Source organism: Exophiala aquamarina (assembly GCF_000709125.1).
Source record: "Exophiala aquamarina CBS 119918 chromosome Unknown aczIA-supercont1.1, whole genome shotgun sequence".
Lineage (NCBI taxonomy): Eukaryota > Fungi > Ascomycota > Eurotiomycetes > Chaetothyriales > Herpotrichiellaceae > Exophiala > Exophiala aquamarina.
In genome coordinates, this window is record NW_013550587.1 from 3,845,896 (window position 1) to 3,863,595 (window position 17,700).

The 17,700-nt window shown below is 50.2% G+C and overlaps 5 protein-coding genes across 5 annotated transcripts; 2 read left to right on the forward strand and 3 right to left on the reverse strand.

Annotated features, from left to right (window-relative positions):
• Nucleotides 1-2,923: 2,923 nt before the first annotated feature.
• A1O9_01366 (uncharacterized protein) lies at nucleotides 2,924-3,898 on the forward strand (the record flags this gene model as incomplete). The annotated part of the gene is made up of 3 exons (XM_013410525.1): nucleotides 2,924-3,159; nucleotides 3,211-3,300; nucleotides 3,358-3,898. 3 exons carry the CDS (start codon nucleotides 2,924-2,926, stop codon nucleotides 3,896-3,898), a joined length of 867 nt encoding a protein of 288 aa, XP_013265979.1.
• A 1,597-nt stretch (nucleotides 3,899-5,495) lies between these two features.
• Nucleotides 5,496-7,391, forward strand: A1O9_01367 (leukotriene A-4 hydrolase; the record flags this gene model as incomplete). Its single annotated transcript, XM_013410526.1, has 1 exon — nucleotides 5,496-7,391. The coding sequence occupies one exon, from the start codon at nucleotides 5,496-5,498 to the stop codon at nucleotides 7,389-7,391; it is 1,896 nt and encodes a 631-aa protein (XP_013265980.1).
• Nucleotides 7,392-8,062: 671 nt separating this feature from the next.
• A1O9_01368 (uncharacterized protein) lies at nucleotides 8,063-9,226 on the reverse strand (the record flags this gene model as incomplete). The annotated part of the gene is made up of 1 exon (XM_013410527.1): nucleotides 8,063-9,226. One exon carries the CDS (start codon nucleotides 9,224-9,226, stop codon nucleotides 8,063-8,065), a length of 1,164 nt encoding a protein of 387 aa, XP_013265981.1.
• Nucleotides 9,227-10,539: 1,313 nt separating this feature from the next.
• A1O9_01369 (uncharacterized protein) lies at nucleotides 10,540-14,379 on the reverse strand (the record flags this gene model as incomplete). The annotated part of the gene is made up of 1 exon (XM_013410528.1): nucleotides 10,540-14,379. One exon carries the CDS (start codon nucleotides 14,377-14,379, stop codon nucleotides 10,540-10,542), a length of 3,840 nt encoding a protein of 1,279 aa, XP_013265982.1.
• A 1,423-nt stretch (nucleotides 14,380-15,802) lies between these two features.
• On the reverse strand, nucleotides 15,803-17,085 carry A1O9_01370 (uncharacterized protein; the record flags this gene model as incomplete). Its single annotated transcript, XM_013410529.1, has 3 exons — nucleotides 15,803-16,107; nucleotides 16,164-16,400; nucleotides 16,452-17,085. The coding sequence occupies 3 exons, from the start codon at nucleotides 17,083-17,085 to the stop codon at nucleotides 15,803-15,805; spliced, it is 1,176 nt and encodes a 391-aa protein (XP_013265983.1).
• Nucleotides 17,086-17,700: the final 615 nt, after the last annotated feature.

The following is a 17,700-nucleotide window of genomic DNA, read 5'->3' on the forward strand; positions in this document are numbered from 1 at the left end:
CCTCGTTAGTGTCGTTTCAAGCCGGATTAAAGCGAAAATGATTCTGTGCATGCGTTTTCAGCACTGAGTCCGAAGCAATAAGGCCATTTCGGTAACCATGATGTCCTCCTTTTGCGCAAGTCGAACCTGGCTGCAGACTATCTTTGATGGCTATGCGTTGCCGAAACGAGAGCTGTGATCAATGTGGCTTCAAATCTCTTGGACGCCATAACCAACCTGAAAACGATGGCAAAGCGACCTTCTTATCAGTCACCAAAGAGAGCAATGCACTCACAGAGTCACTACATACATGATTGGCACATGAGATTTGTACCATTCAGCGACCGACATCGCAAGACGGGGTGTGACAGGCAGTCTTGCACTGGTATGGCCATCCCCCCTCTCGAGCATGACTCAGGAGATGTCCACATATAGTCTGTAATGTAGCTCGTGAGTCGTGAGTCGTGCCTCGTTAGTTGGAAGGCGTCTCTGGCCGGCCTGGCACTAATGCCGACAGTCAGGAGTGTGAATACGATACCTTGTACGTCCGGGGTACGGCTCAGCTGATTTTTACAACACGTGACTGGGGCCGATTTCACCAAGGCGGACTGTAAAATACTTGTAGATACCTACTGTACGAGTGCTCCATACCTACTCGGTACCTGGGTAGGTACGGAGTAGGCGCCTCGGTATGCAACTAGTCGGTGCCACCCGCCCCAAGCGATCATTTCTAGCGTGAAGCAATACCTTGCACGAGGGAAGTTGACGCTTGCAAGTCCTGCTGAAGACGGCTGGCTTTCTTGTCTGTTAGTCAATTAATTATGATTCAATCTAGCAAATATGCGGTAGTCACCTTGTACACGGTACGAGGCCCTCCGTACTGTTACAACAAACTCCACAAGATGAAATGCGGGATGGGATGACTATTGTCCGGAGCACCGCACATTCTCCGGTAGTCCTGAAAATCATCCGGGACTTGGACCCATTTGGTGGCGCTGGCGTCGGGAGGCTACTGGGCCAACGGAGACGTGACCCTAGACTCGGTTGCCGTCTGCCCGGGACATCCTATTTCGAGTTTCGATGGGAGGGGGTTAGTGATTCCAATTCAACATAACAACTGATGAAAGGTATTTCCCAGATGGGGGAGGCCTAACAAAATCATACTGGGCGGTTTGGGGGTATGTTGGGGACTGCCGGCCTGGGGGGCTGGAGGTTACGTGCCCGCCTCGTTTAAACTACAGGAGCGATCTCTACATGAACTGCGCTCAAAAACAATAATGATGATGCAAAAGTAGTGACCGTCATCGACGAATCGCTCGAAGGTTCTTCTCTCGGCACCTAAAAGCACAACTTGAACATGACAAAGCCACGGAAGCTATGACATGATTCGAATGCTGGTTGTGACCTGTTCCACGTTCCTTCCCGTATCAACAGTGTGATGCTCCTTCCGGAGGGTTACTGCTCAAGGTCACGGCTAGCCGGCCACTCGTGAGTCGTGACTGCCTCCACTCACTTTTCCTCGCAGAGAGAGAAAATGGCAATTGTGAAGCATTTCGACCCCCTTCGAACAATCATTCCGGTCTTGGTTAGTGGTGGACAATCTTAATCCCTGCCTGGCATACATAGTTCCAGCCGATCATACGAATAGATCAACCCCTCTCGAAGCTTCGCAGTTATGCTGCGGTGCCGTTATTGTCGTTGCCAATGATAGTAATCGGTTCGGCCATGGTTACGCATTAAATCCGGTCAAACAAACAACGTCCACGTCACGATTCTGGGTTTGGTAGGATTGCAGTGTCTTTCCTCTCCCAGAACAGCTACTCTGCATAATACCAAGGTAAAAATGCTGGGATCGGACACGGCTCCATGCGGCAATGACTTCTGTTGATCAGCAACGGTCTCAGGGCCCGAGACCGAATCTCAAACTCTTCACGTCAATACAACCCCGCAAATACTGCGCTTCCGAGAAAATTCCTCTCCTCAATGATGTGTTCTGCTCAAGCGTCTTGGATACTCTTCAAAGAGCGGGACCATTTCGGCTTGGTAAGTTGCACATCAATATTACAAGATCTTCGTGACTAGAAGGCGCCAAATCTTGTAGATGCTGCATTGCCAAATATCACCGTGACCGGAAAGATTCTTGGAGTTTGGCTTGTCCAATACCCAATTCACTGATGCTAACGTAGGGGGGAGAAGGCCCTGACTTCTTGATTGCATCCCTATCCTCATCCCGACGCCTACTCGTACACCTATCAGGTATCCTTTCATCCTCATGATCGGGACCGGCAACAGAATCATCTCTTCCCCAGCTTTCCCCGCAGCAAGGGTCGACAAGGGCATATTGGTTTAGTTCCCTTCCTAGCTGAGAGCTTGAACCAGTCGTCTCCTTGAATCATTGGTGGGCCAGAATCCACAATATATTTACTCTCGAGGCTTTCCTTGTTCGAGCTTGCACAAACCCCATTGTGCAGACCTTATCCACTTTTCCACTGGTCAATGGTCGAAATTCTCAGGCTATCATCCATGCTCTGCCGGCTTCGCAATCGTCATGCCAAATTTCGTTCGATCTCTCAACAGGCTAGACTCTATGCTTGTTGACCTCCACCCAAAAACTTGAACACCGTCGTACACTACAGCGAGCACTCGGCTGAGCGGGTTAGGGGTTCTCCACTCCACCGAGAGGAGAATCACTCCATGCCATCTTGGTCCGCGTCGCAGACCAAGACAGCCGCCTATTCTATGCTATATTATGCATGAATTCCTGTGAAGTTCCCTTGCCTGGAGAGGTGCAGTTGTTGTGCCTGTGCTTGTATTCCTGTGACTATACTTCTCAACAGACATTTTTATCCTTGCCTCACCTCAATTCATATTTAGTATCGTCCGCCTCCAGGTACCGGCATACTCTCCTAGATCTCCAAGACTATTGTCCCTGCACGATACCAATATGTCCAACTACGTCCCTGACGTCGAGAAGGATCATGCCGGCAGCGATTCTGTCAATGGCAATAACACCAAATATGATCTTCACCATGACCATCATGACAGTGATACTGCTCTGAGGAGGCTCCGAACTGCTGGAAGCATTTCTATCACACCGGAGCTCTTCGAGAAGATTTACCTGTCTCCCAAAAATCGTGTTTCTAACAACATCCGTTCAACCGTTGGCAACCCCACACCTCTGTAAGTTATCCTGATGGTATCCATACAGTCTGCTTTTCTAACACCTTTCAGTGCTCTGGTCGGCTTTTTGCTCTCTTTGACTCCTCTTTCGAATGTTTTACTGGGTTGGCAAGGCGCTGGAGGATTTGGCGCTGCTGAAGTGTAAGTCATAATCACACGCCTCATTTGCCATTCATCTTCTAATAGGCCTTATTAAAGTGGCGTCTACTGGTTCTTTGGTGGCCTTCTCATGGTTTTGGGCAGCCTATTGGAGTTTATCTTAGGCAACACATTCCCATTTGTGGTTTTCGGCTCTTTCGGCGCCTTCTGGCTCACCTTCGGAGCTACATTGACTCCCTACTTCAATGCGTCCATAGCATATGCCCCTGACACTCCAGCAACATCGTCAAATGATCCGGTCTTCGCCTCGACATTCGCCTTCTTCCATGTCTACATGGCCGTCCTCTGCTTTATCTACATGATTGTGTCTCTCCGAACAAACATCATCTTCTTCTTGATCTTCTTGACGCTTGTCGCTGCGTTCGGTTGTCTTGCTGGTTTCTTTTTCTCCGTTGGTAACGGAGCCGCCAATATGGCTTTGCAACACGCTGCAGGAGGTCTTACATTCGTCACTTGTTTACTGGGATGGTATCTGTTCTTTGTGCAACTTCTTGCTGCTGTCGACTTCCCTCTCAATCTCCCAGTGGGTGACTTGAGCCGATTCATCAAGGGCGCCAGCGAACGATCCAAGGCAGAGTAAAGGGATCAGGGTGGAGATGGTGTCTTGAGAGTTACGGGTGGATTGTTGTGATTGGTTTCGGATCGGCAGTTGTGCGTGAGACGAGGGTAAGGGTTCAATGAGAGAACGAGATGAAAGTGAAGATGGATTGGATAGGGATGGAACAGAAAAGCTCCCTGAATCTAAGGATCACAGCATATCGCAACCGCAGAACGCGGTGATGGGCACATCAATGCGATGATAGTGGTTGGCCATGCTCTTGTTACCATAGCTCCTGCACTATGTGCGTTTAATCAACTAAAATCGTTCAATGTCACCTTTGATTGTGTAACTTTGCTCAGCCTTTCGGAGCCTGGGTACCAAGGCGTTCCAACCACGTAACACTGCTTTTAAAGCTGTACCTGCAGGTTCGCACCGGCCATGAAGAGGGACTGTTGGATAGGACGGGGGAATGGCTGCATTCCATTGACAGTTGCGTTAAAGCGGTGAAGGAAAAAGAAGTCTCGGAAAATTTAAGTCAGTCGGGCTTCTAGCTCTCTGAGAACTGCATGGTTTCACTGCATGTCTTGGGATCGGGTTGACATTGATAGACCACAGAGTCACACGAGCTTGAGGGAGCACTTCCTCTCTCACCACCCATGCTGGGAGATTATTTTGCTCGAGTCTCGACTCCAGGAGCAAACACAATGGATCCCTCCCCAGTAGGAGGAGGCGAGAAGAATTGCGACTGTGTGGGTTGAACCGATTGGTCAGGGATGCTGCATCCGTCAATTTCCTCTCGTCCGGAAGCCCAGTTTGGGCGACTAAGCACTCGGGCATTACTGACTTTTGTAATTTCATTCATCTCGCCTTGTTCAAGACAAGCACTCCACCTAGGGTCTCATGGGCCTCCAGTAGTCCCAGTCATCAGGAGACCCATAAAATACCAAGCACGCCAGTTAAGCAAGCTGGCGACAAACTCGAGGCCCCATGGGAGCTGACACTCACCCGGGCAATCGGAGATTCCCTGTTGACAACAAAGTGTTGGGCATCTTCGCCTACATCCCGAACATCGGATGCTGTCCGGTGTTCAAGAATATAAGCGAACGGAGTATTCCCTGAAACACGTCGAACGAGTTAGCCCTCGACCCGGGCGTGCAAGCTCAATTCCTCCACGAGCTTCTCGCCACTGTATTGACGGTGTGATGTTGACAATGCTGGGCGTCATCGGAGAAATATAGATCCGAAATCAATGCCAAGCCCCGATTCACCGCCTTGGGAACAGATTCAAGCAACAGGATGGCTTGGCATTGAAGATGGGCATCTCTGGGAGTAGTTGTGCTTACATAGGTAGTTTGGCACCAGAGCAAGACCAGGTGTTGAATCGACAGCTTTCCTATTCTTCCTGACATGGGACGTCGCTTTCGGCTTTTTGTAGCTCACCGTTGATTAACCAAAGGTGCTTGAACAGGGGAAGACAGGGATTCAACCAACTAGAAGAAGTTGGGAGGAGCTTATGATCAAAGAGCGGTTGTGGCAGGTCTTGATTTCAGCTTCAAGTGTGTCTTCATATCGAACTTCCCTAAAAGGTTCACAGATCTTACCTTTCCAGCAGCTCTCATCTTCGCCATCCCGAACCATGGCGACTACTATTATAAACCCACCTCGTGATCCCAATACCCTGGCCAACTACAACAACTGGCGTACATTGCACACAGCTACTACCTTGGATATCGTCTTTGACGAGAAGAAACTGAAGGGGAAGGTTGTTCACACCCTGAAGGCAATCACCGATGCTGAAAGTGACGAAGTCATTCTGGACACCAGCCACCTACTAATTCACAATGTCACCGTCGAGGGCAAAACGGCCAAGTGGGAGCTGCTTCAACGTCTCGAGCCGTATGGCAGTGCGTTGAAGATCAAACTCGACCACAAGCCATCACTCGACAAAACTCTAGCGGTTCAAATTGACCTAGAAACCACACCAGCTTGTACCGCCCTTCAATGGTTGACACCGGAACAAACCTCTAACAAGAAGCACCCTTACGTGTTTTCTCAATGTCAAGCCATCCACGCTCGGTCTATTTTCCCATGCCAGGACACTCCAGATGTGAAAGCAGCCTTTGACTTCCACATTACCTCCCCTCTACCGGTTCTGGCGTCTGGGATCGCGGCCAAAGACAACCCAACATCTCCATCGGCGAACGGGTCATCTCAAGTCTTCAACTTCCAACAGAAGGTCCCCATTCCCTCCTACCTCTTCGCACTCGCCGCTGGAGACATTGTGACAGCTCCAATAGGGCCCCGTAGTGTCGTAGCCACGGGCCCAGACGAGTTGAAGGACTGCAAGTGGGAGTTCGAAGAAGATACAGAGAAGTTTTTGAAAGCGGCTGAATCTCTGGTTTATCCGTACGCATGGGGAGAGTACAACGTGCTAGTCCTCCCACCATCTTTCCCTTATGGTGGAATGGAGAACCCAGTCTACACATTCGCCACACCGACCGTCATCTCCGGTGATCGACAGAACGTCGACGTGATTGCACACGAACTCAGCCATTCTTGGTCGGGCAACCTGGTCTCGAATGCCTCTTGGGAGCATTTCTGGCTCAACGAAGGCTGGACGACGTATTTGGAACGTCGCATCCAGGCCAAAGTTCACGGAGGCGACCAATGGCGGGACTTCTCAGCCATCATTGGCTGGAAAGCCATGAGCGACAGCATCGAGCAATTTGGGGTTGAGCATGAGTTCACCAAGCTTGTCATGGACTTGAAAGGGAAAGATCCCGACGACGCCTTCTCGTCCATCCCTTACGAAAAGGGCTTCAACTTCCTCTATTACATTGAGAAACTCATCACTAAGGAAGAGTTCGATAAGTTCATCCCGCACTACTTCGAGACATGGCGCGGAAAGTCGCTCGACAGCTACGACTTCAAGACCACGTTGTTGGACTTCTTCGCCGCAGACGAGAAAGTCTCGGCCAAACTCTCCGAAATCGACTGGGACACCTGGTTCTACGCGCCGGGCTACCCACCAAAACCGGACTTCGACACGACACTGGCTGACGCGGCCAACAAGCTGGCTGACCAGTGGGAGAAATTCAACACGGACCCGGCGCAGGGGTTCCGCCCCAGCTGGCTGGACGTAGACGGCTGGTCGGCGAACCAACTCGTCGTGTTCCTCGAGCGCGTCCTGCGATTCCGCACCCCGCTGCCCGTCCCGCACGAGAACTACATGGGGTACATCTACAACCTGAAGGAAACGCGCAACGTCGAGGTCAGTTCGCGCTACTACCAGATCGCGATGGCGAGCGGCGACTTCAGCATCAAGGCCTTCGTCACCAAGCTGCTGGGCGAGGTCGGGCGTATGAAGTTCGTGAGGCCACTCTTCAGGGGCTTGATCAAGTTGGACATCGACCTGGCGGCCGAGACGTTCGAGAAAAATAAGGACTTCTATCATCCAATCTGTCGCGCCATGGTTGCGAAGGATCTCTTTGGTGCGAAGGAGAAGCTGCAGCAGGAGCAGGCAAAATCATAGAGCCCCTGACAATTCCAGTGGTTATTGATTGTTGGCTCGTGCCCTCTTGATGGTCAGAGAATGAGGAAAGACATGGTTCAATCTGTGTGGCAGCGAGTGGGGCAAGAGAGCGTTGTCTTTTGCGTCTGTCCAAGGGAGTGCCGGAGAGACTTGAAGATTCATTTATTACAGCCACAGTCAGGTATTATCATATTTAATATAAATCCATGACCCTTAGGATAATCAACGACAACTGGTGAAAATAGTGCCTGAGTCCCAGCCGGAGCTGTCACTAGATGCACAGATGTGCGTACGTTTATCTCGAATTGTCCTCGAGAGAAGGCTCGTGTTTGTGCTGTGTAATGCCTTCTAAGCACGGCATCACCACCATGTTTCTCGTGAGGACCACTCATGCCACACATCGGTCTTCGAATGGATGCACCCGCTATAGCATCCACGGTCTCAAGCTTTGCCTTTTTGGGTTTTCTCCAGCTTGCTCTTTCAATGGAAGATGCGCTCGCAACCTCAATTCGTGAAAAATCCCCTGACGCACTGGTCCATTCATGACTTTCATCAAACCCAGTGCGTATGTGCGTATGCTCCCTCCTGGGCTATGGTGGAGATGAAAAACCAGGCCTCCTACCCAGATTGGGAGAAAGGTCTCGTGTATAAAAACTGGCTCAAGGCTTCAATCACGTATCCCTCAACCTCTCCATCAGAATTCTCAGGACTTCATCTTCCCAGTCATTCAGCTGTAGCCATTCAGGCGTGATGATCTCACTTCTGGTAATGATGATCCTGTCACTCTTCTCTTCCTCTTCGGCATCTTCTCTTCGGCTTGCTTTGGTCGGACAGCCGTGCTCCGGTTTAGAGGCTTTCCGAGACAGGGACTGCCCAGGGTGTGGAGTTCTCGAGGCTGAAGTATAGGTTACCGTTCGCTCTAGGCGATCGGTATCTTGATTGCTCATCTTGCGGATATCTCCAATGCTGGAACCAGCTTCTGTGTCTTCGTCAGAGATCGTCTCTGCTTTGTTGGCCTCCGGGGCTGTTGGTGTTGTTGCCTTTTCAACGTCTAATCCCTGCTTGCCCGCCTTTTCTCTACGTTGCTCTTCCCTCAAAGCTTTGAGGTCTACAGGTGTCCACCAATAGACGGGATACCGCCTGCCAGCCATGTTGTTTAGAAGCATTGCACTTGTAAGCATGAGCATGGCCGCTAATAGCACGAGAGGCAAGAGCCACCAGCCGAGAACTTGAATTTCCACACTTGTAGATGCCAGCAGCGCGGTAGCGCCAGCAGGAGGGTGGACAGTCTTTGTGGCACTCATGATAAGACTCGCAACCGCAACTGAGATGGCGCCCGAGAGCCATCGTAAGTCTTCGAAGCGGTGTGGTGGAAGGTGTTCAAAAAGCTTAGTAATTGAAACAGCGACGACAGCCGAGAAAAAATGGCCAAAAACTAGATTCCGTGGTTGAGCAAGCGGCGACTCTATACTGTTATATTCAAGAATCGCAGCAGCACCAAAAGAGGCAATGATGATGGGCACCGCATGACCGGAAAGCGGCGGAAGGGCGAGGAACGTATTTTCAATGATTGACAGGCCACAAAATGTGCCGATAAATATCGACAGATACACTATCACATTGTGATAGCGGTGAAGTACTGGAGGACGCCGTGTAGGGGTCCGTGGTGGTCGATGACCGAGAAAATGTGAAACTGATGTTGGGAGTAGGTATAACGGCGAACGAGGAATGTAAGGATTGAGATAGTTGTCAATGTCGAATGGCGGTTTAGGCTTGGTAGGTTCGCGAGGCTGAGGTTGAGGTGAAGCCTCGTGTCTAACCGGCTGTTGTGACATGGTGGATTGCTTGGCTACAGCCTCAGGGAAATCCAATAATAATGGCCAGAAGACAAAGGAGGAACCGAGATATGGCTCTGGGTAAAGTGATTTATGATAGACAATTTGACAAAGAAGATGCCATCATCAAGCTTAGAGGGCAGGAACGGGCGGTAAAACGATTGACCTTTTCAAGAGGCAGTTTTGGGATGTTCAAGTGGCGAGTGGATGCGGGAAAAAAAAGGATGGAACAGGATAAAAGAAGAACGCACAGGGTGTCATCGACGGAGCTTTGAAGCTTAAAGCAACTTACAGTTCGACCCGGCCCGTGGAGAACAATCCAAAAAGATTGCCGACGATGTGAGGCACAAGGGACAAGGCCGACACCCAAGGAAGACCAATGCGTAATGAGAATATCGAGCAACGAGGCATCTCCGCTGTGAAGGCATATTGCCATAGAAAAAGAAGGGGTAAAAGCGGCAGCTGAGATGCGACTCCACAGCCGCGTGCGAGGGCACGCGTCTTGTGTGACTGAAAAATGTTCAAATAAAGCAGGTTATGAGTAGGGGAGAAGTCGCAACTGGGAGTGAGTTTACGAGAGAGAAATAAAGTGAGTGGCCCAAAACCATTAATTGTAGTCATCAGATGGCACGAGCCCCAGGCTAGGGCGAAAGAGGAATGGCCGAGGCTTAGCTGGATCCGGGGAAGGAGTGACGGACGTGGCTTTGCCGGCCCTGCCCGCCCAAAAAGAGGCAGGCATGAAGGCAGCGTGACAAATTTCGAGGCGCATGGTCACGTGACAGTGCTACAACTCAAAGCAGCGTCTTTTCCTAAGATGTACCTCATACGTCACCACTCATACTTGGCTAGTCAGCCTTCCTCACCTAATTACGCTCTTTGCCGGACCAACCGCTGGGCAAAACAATTGTCCTGCCTCTGGACGAGGCTCGGAAAGCCCATTGATTTCAACAGACATGTTTGGAATTGGACGGCCTATCAGAATGCTAGAACATTTCGTAAAGGGCTCCGTCCTGAATCATTGCTATTAATTATCTGTCTGTGATTTTGTGCCACCCAGTGAGTGCTCCGTTGCTTCCCATGTCTATAACGCTTTTTGTTCTCAATCTGGACCAGCCCAGACATAGTTTGCCATTGGCAGTGTCTTTCTCAATCTGACCCGCTAATACCAATACCATAAGTGTTCCAACTCCTTCCACCTTCCTGAGGCGAACGCCAAGAAGAGAGCGAACAATTTCAATTCATCTCAACCACGTCTTGCTTTTTTCTTTGTCCAAACCCAAACCCAGTGAGCTAGATTACATGAGGAAAACATGTTAACTCCAATTCTGCCAAATACAATCACACCCACCCGTGCCACCATCGATACCACCAGCATCCTGGTCAAAGCCGTCATCTAAACCCGTGCCGTCGACCAATCTAGGTGCCGCGTTGATCAGATTACCGTTGATGCCCCTCGCTTCGGGGATCAAAGTCTTGATATCGGCCTGGATGACCTGCAACCCGTCGACACCGTAGCAGTATGCTGTTTTCTTGTTGACATTGCCCCCATGTCTGTCGAGGGTGAGGGTCGTTGGATAGGGGAACGAGCCTGGTCGGCTGAAGTCAGTAGCTGAGTTGACCTTGCTCTCACTTCCTCTTGTGCTATTTGCGTCAGTTAGAGGAGGCAGAAGTGTCGCGCCAAACGCCGGATTCGTCCACATTCTCACTAAGAAACGTGTCTGGCTGAATGTGCAGCGAAATTGTGCTTCGTTGCGCGTCGAGCCTCCATCCTCATCGGCAGGGTCGATGTCACTAGCATTCGCAGATGAGGAACCGTTGAACGGGGCCCGCGAACGCAGGAAGATCGATTTATCGAAGTAAATGTAAAATCCATAATGCTCATCTTGTGCGCCTCGATTATAGAGCTTGATGGGTTGTGAAGTGGGGTAGGGATCGCTTGGAAGCAGATTGGCAGGTGCGGCACTCCCATCATCGAGGACGTCTGGAGCTGGAATAGAATCTGTGTCGTTGCTGTCTTGTCGTGTTCGTAGCCGGGATGTCGATGTGGTTGAGCGTATTTCTGTGCTATTAGTTGGATCTACGGGAAAGACTGGCACAAATGTGATAAAGAATGGTGTCTTCTCTCCGTCAAATGGCTGAGTGATGTTGTCTGTAGTATTACCCATGAAGATCTGATCGGCACGGCTGGGGGGCTGAGGATTGGGCTCAAACATATCGCCTGAGAATAGATCATTGGCCCGAGTATTCAAAGCGGGCGACCTCCTTGATGTTTTGTCCACTGGAATAGTCATATTCGAAGGCACCGTACCATTCTGAAATGCGATCTGAAAGCGAAAATTCGGCTGATCAGGGGCATTGGGCGTAATCTCCGCCTGGTTCTCCTTTGGTAAAGCACAGCTCCATAAAGTGGAAGGGGCGACACATTGAGATTGCTGTTTTACATCTGGTCGCGCAATGGTCGAGATACCGGTAGGCATAGGGGGATATCCTGTAAGGTTTAGCCATTGAGTTTGTACAGGCGTGCCGTTTCCAGTGCGTGTTAGCAGCATAGCTGTCAGAACACATGCAACAATGATAAGAAATAGGATCACAGCGATGACCCAGGTCCAGTAACGCTTTCTCGGCTTGTTCGGCTGGTCAGGCTCGGACATCTTCATTCTCCGGAGGCAGTTGAGTTTCGAAAGAAGGCTGGTCCCCTTCTTGGCTTGCTGTTGAGATTCTGGCTTTGAATCTACGACTTTAGCCGGTGATTCCCGAGTTGGGCCAGGAACATTGGCCACAGGCATTGGCCGAGACGTTGCTTCTTCCCTCCTTTCCATTTCGCTGAGGAACGGATTCCGAGACACTGTTCGTTCTGTGTAAGTGGTATGATTGTGTACAGTAACAGAAGATGGTTGGATTTGACTCCACGGGTCCGGGTGAGCGGTTACTTGCGTTTGTTCTGGAGGACTTGTTTGGACAGGGGCCGAGGCTATCTCTGCCATGGGAACAGCTCCCCGTGACGACATGGTCTGCTCCATTCCTGGTGATACTGGACCAGGAGAATGGACCAGTGGCTGGACATGGCTCAAGGGGATCACTGTTGCGATGTTCGGAGATTTGAGGTCACGAGGCAAAACGCTTCTCTGAGGCGGCGTTGGTTGCTTTGGGGTGGCAATGTTTGCCTTTGTGGGAGCCTCCTCAACCGGAATCTTATTCTCCGTTTCCTGCTCAAAAGTGGGGGTCATCTTCGCCAGTGAATCAATCGATTTTGCTTGAACAACAGCTGCCGTGTTTGCTTGGCGGACGTTGGGTGACAACTCCTCGGGTTCTGTTCGAATTGTGATACTGCTCCAGGCTCTTTCAACAGTGGCAGGATCTTCCGTGCGATCTACTTGGTTCTGGGGAGCGGATCGAGCTTCGCCACTATCTTCAGGTGAGATGACCGCAAGCGACCTCGAGTCAAAAATAGAGCGCAGCTTGGGAAGCTGTTCAGAACAGGAGTGATTTTGACATTCGAAATACTTGACTCCTTTCACCTGATCAACTGCGCAGGCATGATAATACTCAGCAGCATGTCCTTTGCCTGAAGATGAAAAAGATTCCGGTAGCACCTTATTCGAGTTGTCTGCCACATGTCTTCGTTCCGTCAAGGTTGGAGATGAATCTGTCTTTTCATTTGAATGGAGGTTACCATCGCGTGATTTCTCCCATGTCGTCCATCTAGACCAGACGCTTGCTCTGGCACTTGCTAGCCCAAATAGGCGTGGAGTTCCTGGCGATTGAGCAGAGACGGGAGAGCTTGTGATGCCTTTTGAAGTCTGAATATAGTTTGGCATTGAGGGAAGGGGTGGAGTCGCCTGGTCAAGTGTACCAATGCTTTTAAGAGTGCCCTTTCTTGATAACATTGGTGAGAGCATCAGATTCCACCAGCCTTGCGATTTGTGTCTCCCACCATCACTCTGAGAGCTAAGGATGTGCTCTTTGCTTTCAGAGGAGGCTCTCCTTATATGATCAATGTCGTTATCATTTTGCTCGTCGTCAAAATTCTGCTCAGGGGATTTTTCGTGCTCGTGGTTGTCATGCTGAGTCGTAATGCCGCTTTTAGTTACACTATTGGTAACTAGCTTGTCCGAGAGACTTGATGGGATCTTCGGCACTGGAGGCAAGTCCTGACGGGACACTGCGTTTTCAGCCCAGGGAGCGGTGGAGTAGAGGCTAGGAGGCGACCTGGTTGTGGATGCTGTAGTTGTCTTCCATGCCTCATTATCTGTTGCAGGGGTAACAACAATGGCGGGGGTATCGGGCGTATACATGGATAGTGCACTATCTCCACCGTTATTAAGCCTGTGGGCTTCAGCTTCGTCCTCGGGTAACGATAACCCTATGACGATTGACCTTTTATCCGGTGAATGAAAGTCTTGAATGGCCAGTGGCCGTCCAGGTTCAGAATCTCTTGAAACACTTGGGTCACCATCTAACTTGAAAACCTCATTTGAGGAATGTTCCGAATATTTTGTAGCGTTCTTCCTAGCCGCCTGCAACGCCTGTAGCCTTGTAAGTGCTTCGCGGCCCAAAGCTCGTTTAAGATTTTCCGACTTGCTGGGATTCTCTGTTTTTGATGTAGGCTTCCAGCCGCTACTGTTATCGTGAAACTGCTTATGCTGGAAAGCCTCGTATAATAAATGATGTCCATGTTCTGCCTTGGCTGAGACGACAGAGGTTGCATATCTTTGCTTCATTCGGGGTCTCTGAGATTGTACTTGATTCATTAAAAGTCCGTCAGTATGTGTTCGCTTCCCTGAATTCGAAAAGTTGGTGACAATGTTCAGTCCCGGTCGTTGTCGAGGCTTGTCCCGGATGGATTGTTTTCGATAGGTCCGTTGTGCGGGGCGAGTTTCTGTCTTCGACTGGCTATATCTTTCGAGCTGAAATTCATCGAGCCCACTTGAAGAGCCACTATCGTCATCGGAAGAGCTGGAGGCAAAGGTGGTTGTGGAAAGGAAAGGATATCCAGAAGAGTGTACGGTTTCGGCATTGCTCGGTTTGAAAGAGGTTAACTGTTCTGTTGGCGGTGAGGATAAGGGAAATGCTGGTATGCTTTTAACATTTATGCGCTGTACAGCAATGTGGTCTTTCGTGGTCGGAGCTGCAGTCTCAAAGCTGGTCACCATTATGGGAGGTTCTCCCCGAGGGGACAGTGTTGAGTAGGCGATCAAAAAAGAAATTCGTACCGCCCAATGAGTGCATATAAGATCGACTGCACCATTGGCTTTCTCAGTGAAGGATTGTGATTAATGGATGTAGGATATGGGCAATAGCGCACGGACGAACCATGGATTGGATGACTGAGATTTCCCTCCCAAGATATGTCGTTGTGAACGTACTGATAGCCAACACCAGATCCAGAAACACAAGGGGATTCGCACATGAGACACCGAGTAGGAAAGGAAAGGAAAGACAAAGGAAATGTGAACTGCATAGAAACGCAGCCACGAATTCTGGGGAGACAGTGTTGTGGAGGACGATCTGGCAGAAACTAAGGAGCGGAAACGGGCTTGATAACTGTGTCCGTGAGGTCACGATAACGAGGCTAAGCCAGTCAACAAGGTCTCTTGCGACAAAGCCATCCATCCATCCATTCATCAGCGACAGGGTTTAGCCAACGGGCGGATGAAGCAGCAGCTGGATGCCTGTCATGTTTCGTTATGTAGTGTGGGTATTGGGGACATTGCCAAACATAGCAAACCTACAGTGTTTCGCTTCGGCGGCAACTGTGAATCTCGAAATACAATCTTCAAGCTTCCGATGGGCATTATGAGTGGTTCATGGTGGAAAAATGATCCAAATACGCGCGCGTCGTTGTCTGAAGTTGCGAGCATCCCTGGCGAATCGATGGGCGATCACGTGCCGTCGGCTAAACAGAAATGCCACGTTTTGTTTCACAAGGCTGCTGCGGCTCATCAGGCTACATGCATACTACTCGGGAGTCGGGAAATGCTTGCAGACTATAACGCTAGCCGAACACATTTACGGACGGCGCAGGACTCCAGGAGGCGCTTTCCTTGCCCGAGGGCCAATATCACACTGCTCCATCAATGACGATGATTTTCGGTCAAGCCACTGAATGGAATGTTGGCGTGGTACCTCTGTGTAAGTACCTAGGTAGTGACCGAGGAAGTTAGCTGGAAATCTGTAATTATCGCATTTGCATATACATGCCCAAGTCCAGTGAGCTTCTGATCGACCCTGGTCTCAAACCCAAGTCAAGTGCTAATATCAGCCCCCAGAACTTAGTGTTCGCTCACCGTCATCGGCCAGAATGAGAGAGAAGTATCGTCAATGAACTGTCCCCATCCGAGATTCCTTCCAACATCCCGTGACCGTGGTATCATAATTCGATCAGCCATACAGGTTCCGCGCCCGACCGTTGTAACATGTAACCTGTACTACCATGGCTTTTACTAATAAAGCAAAAGCATATAAATAAGCACCCAAAAAGGGTATCCTACAACCACCTATACCGAACAAGAAACCGCAAAACATACGAAATATCTGGTAAAATAAGGGTCTGGAGAAGCCACAGGAAAGGTTGTGCTATCTCCTGTCATCGGAATACTGTATTCCTTGCATAGCACCGTTGACTAATGGTGGAAGCGTTCGCGGAAGCTCATTGGGTCCGTCAATGTTGTTGGAAAAACGAGGGGCAGGACCATAATTTAGCGGACTTTGAGGGATCACGCTTGGTGGTGGTGGAAATGAGCCTTGGTGCTGCAAGCGTTGCAGCTGCTGGCTCATCTCGTGCATTTTGCTCTCCAAGTCTTGTAGCTGGTGTCGTTGTTTCTCATAGTCGATCCTCTGCTGTTTGTTCTGAGTCTCCAGTGACGAAATGTAATCAATAGCTAAGGAAGATATTAGAGTCATTTGCAGGCAAATCTTGTAAATTACTCGTGCGTACCTCGGGATAATGTCTCCCATTTGCTTGATTTATTATTTTGGGCTTGTGGTAGCCTCGTTCGTAGCTGTTCAAAACAATCCTTCATCTCACTGCGTCTCTTGCGCTCGGCGAGCTTGTGAGTTACACGTAATTCGGGAGTTCGGCTATAAGGCGTCTGGCTGTTTGGAGAATCGGGATCTCCACGAAGAGTGTCGACTTGCTTGTGTTGCAAAGTATGATGATGAGCCTCAGGCAATTCTAATCATGTGTCAGCTGTCTTGGATGCCACGAATCCGCCAGCGGGATTACCTTGTTGGCCCATGGGTAGCCTGGAAGATTCTATCGTTAGGATACTGCTGGTAAACGATTCGGCAAAACTGTTTCTCCTCGAAAAATTGGACGGTGGTCGTCCAGTTGTGCGTGGAGCATCCGGATCCGGGAAAGCATAGGCTTGACCACGCGTGGGTGCATCGGCACTATAAACTTCCTGCTTGGGGTTTTCCAAGATTGGAGGAGCTACACGACCTGCTGCAAAGCCGCCTCTGCCTGCTGCCCCGCGATTGGATCCAAATGAAGACATGGAGCCGGCGCTCATGGTTGAATATCGGTTACCTGAATGTCCATTTGTTTGGATACCTCGCTCCCTTTGCAGTCCAGACACGAGAGAGGACTGTGACTGGTTGTTGCTGGTGTAAGGAGATCCAGGACCTAGCCCAAGGTTGTTCATCCCGGTATGTATACTGTTTGTAACACTACTCCTTCTTGAATCATCAAAGTCACCACTTCCACGGTTTGGGTGGGAGTCTGACGTCGGGGTCGGCAAGCCGTTGGGTGGATGGGACGTGTTATTGTTAAACGGCGCTGGAGGAGCTGAGGTGTGGTCGGGGGTGTAGGGAGAGGGTGCAATTCCGTTGGGTGAGTGAGCCGAGTTCAGGTACGGCATGGAATTTGCAGAGGATCCCGACACTGGGTTCCATTTAGATCAGTAAATTGAAACAAGCTGTAGAAGGGAGAAAGCAACATACGTGTGCCTGGAGTCATCCAACTTCCGGAATCCCTTTGAGGCGGGTGAATAGAGAGATCCAAGGGGCCTCGATCATGGGGCTGCGAGGGAAGTTTGGATGTCAATGATGCTATTGAGGGTAAAGTCTGTGTGGTCTGAGGTATAGTGGGCTGGGGAACAGACTCCCAGGGACGATGGCTTGTAGTTGTCTCCATGTTGCAGATATCTTGGTCGACTTGTTAACTCAAAAGCGACCGGCGTTGTCGCAGCAGCGCATATGGGTTTGGAGCAAGTGCCAGTGTTCCTGACTCGTTCGCCGGGCAGCGATGTGACTTTGGAAATTACTGGTTAATGGAGTCCCAAACACAGTTGTGTCCAAGGTACCACGGTGAGCAAGTGAACCTCAAGCGCTGACACGGCAGCAAAGAGTGGTACAAATTGTTCCAGACGGTCGACTCGGGACACACCCACGGGGAACCGCTGCAAGCAGACGTTGAGCGCGGTTTCTAGTAGATATTATGGCTAGAAACGATGAGTAGAAGATAACTGGTTTCT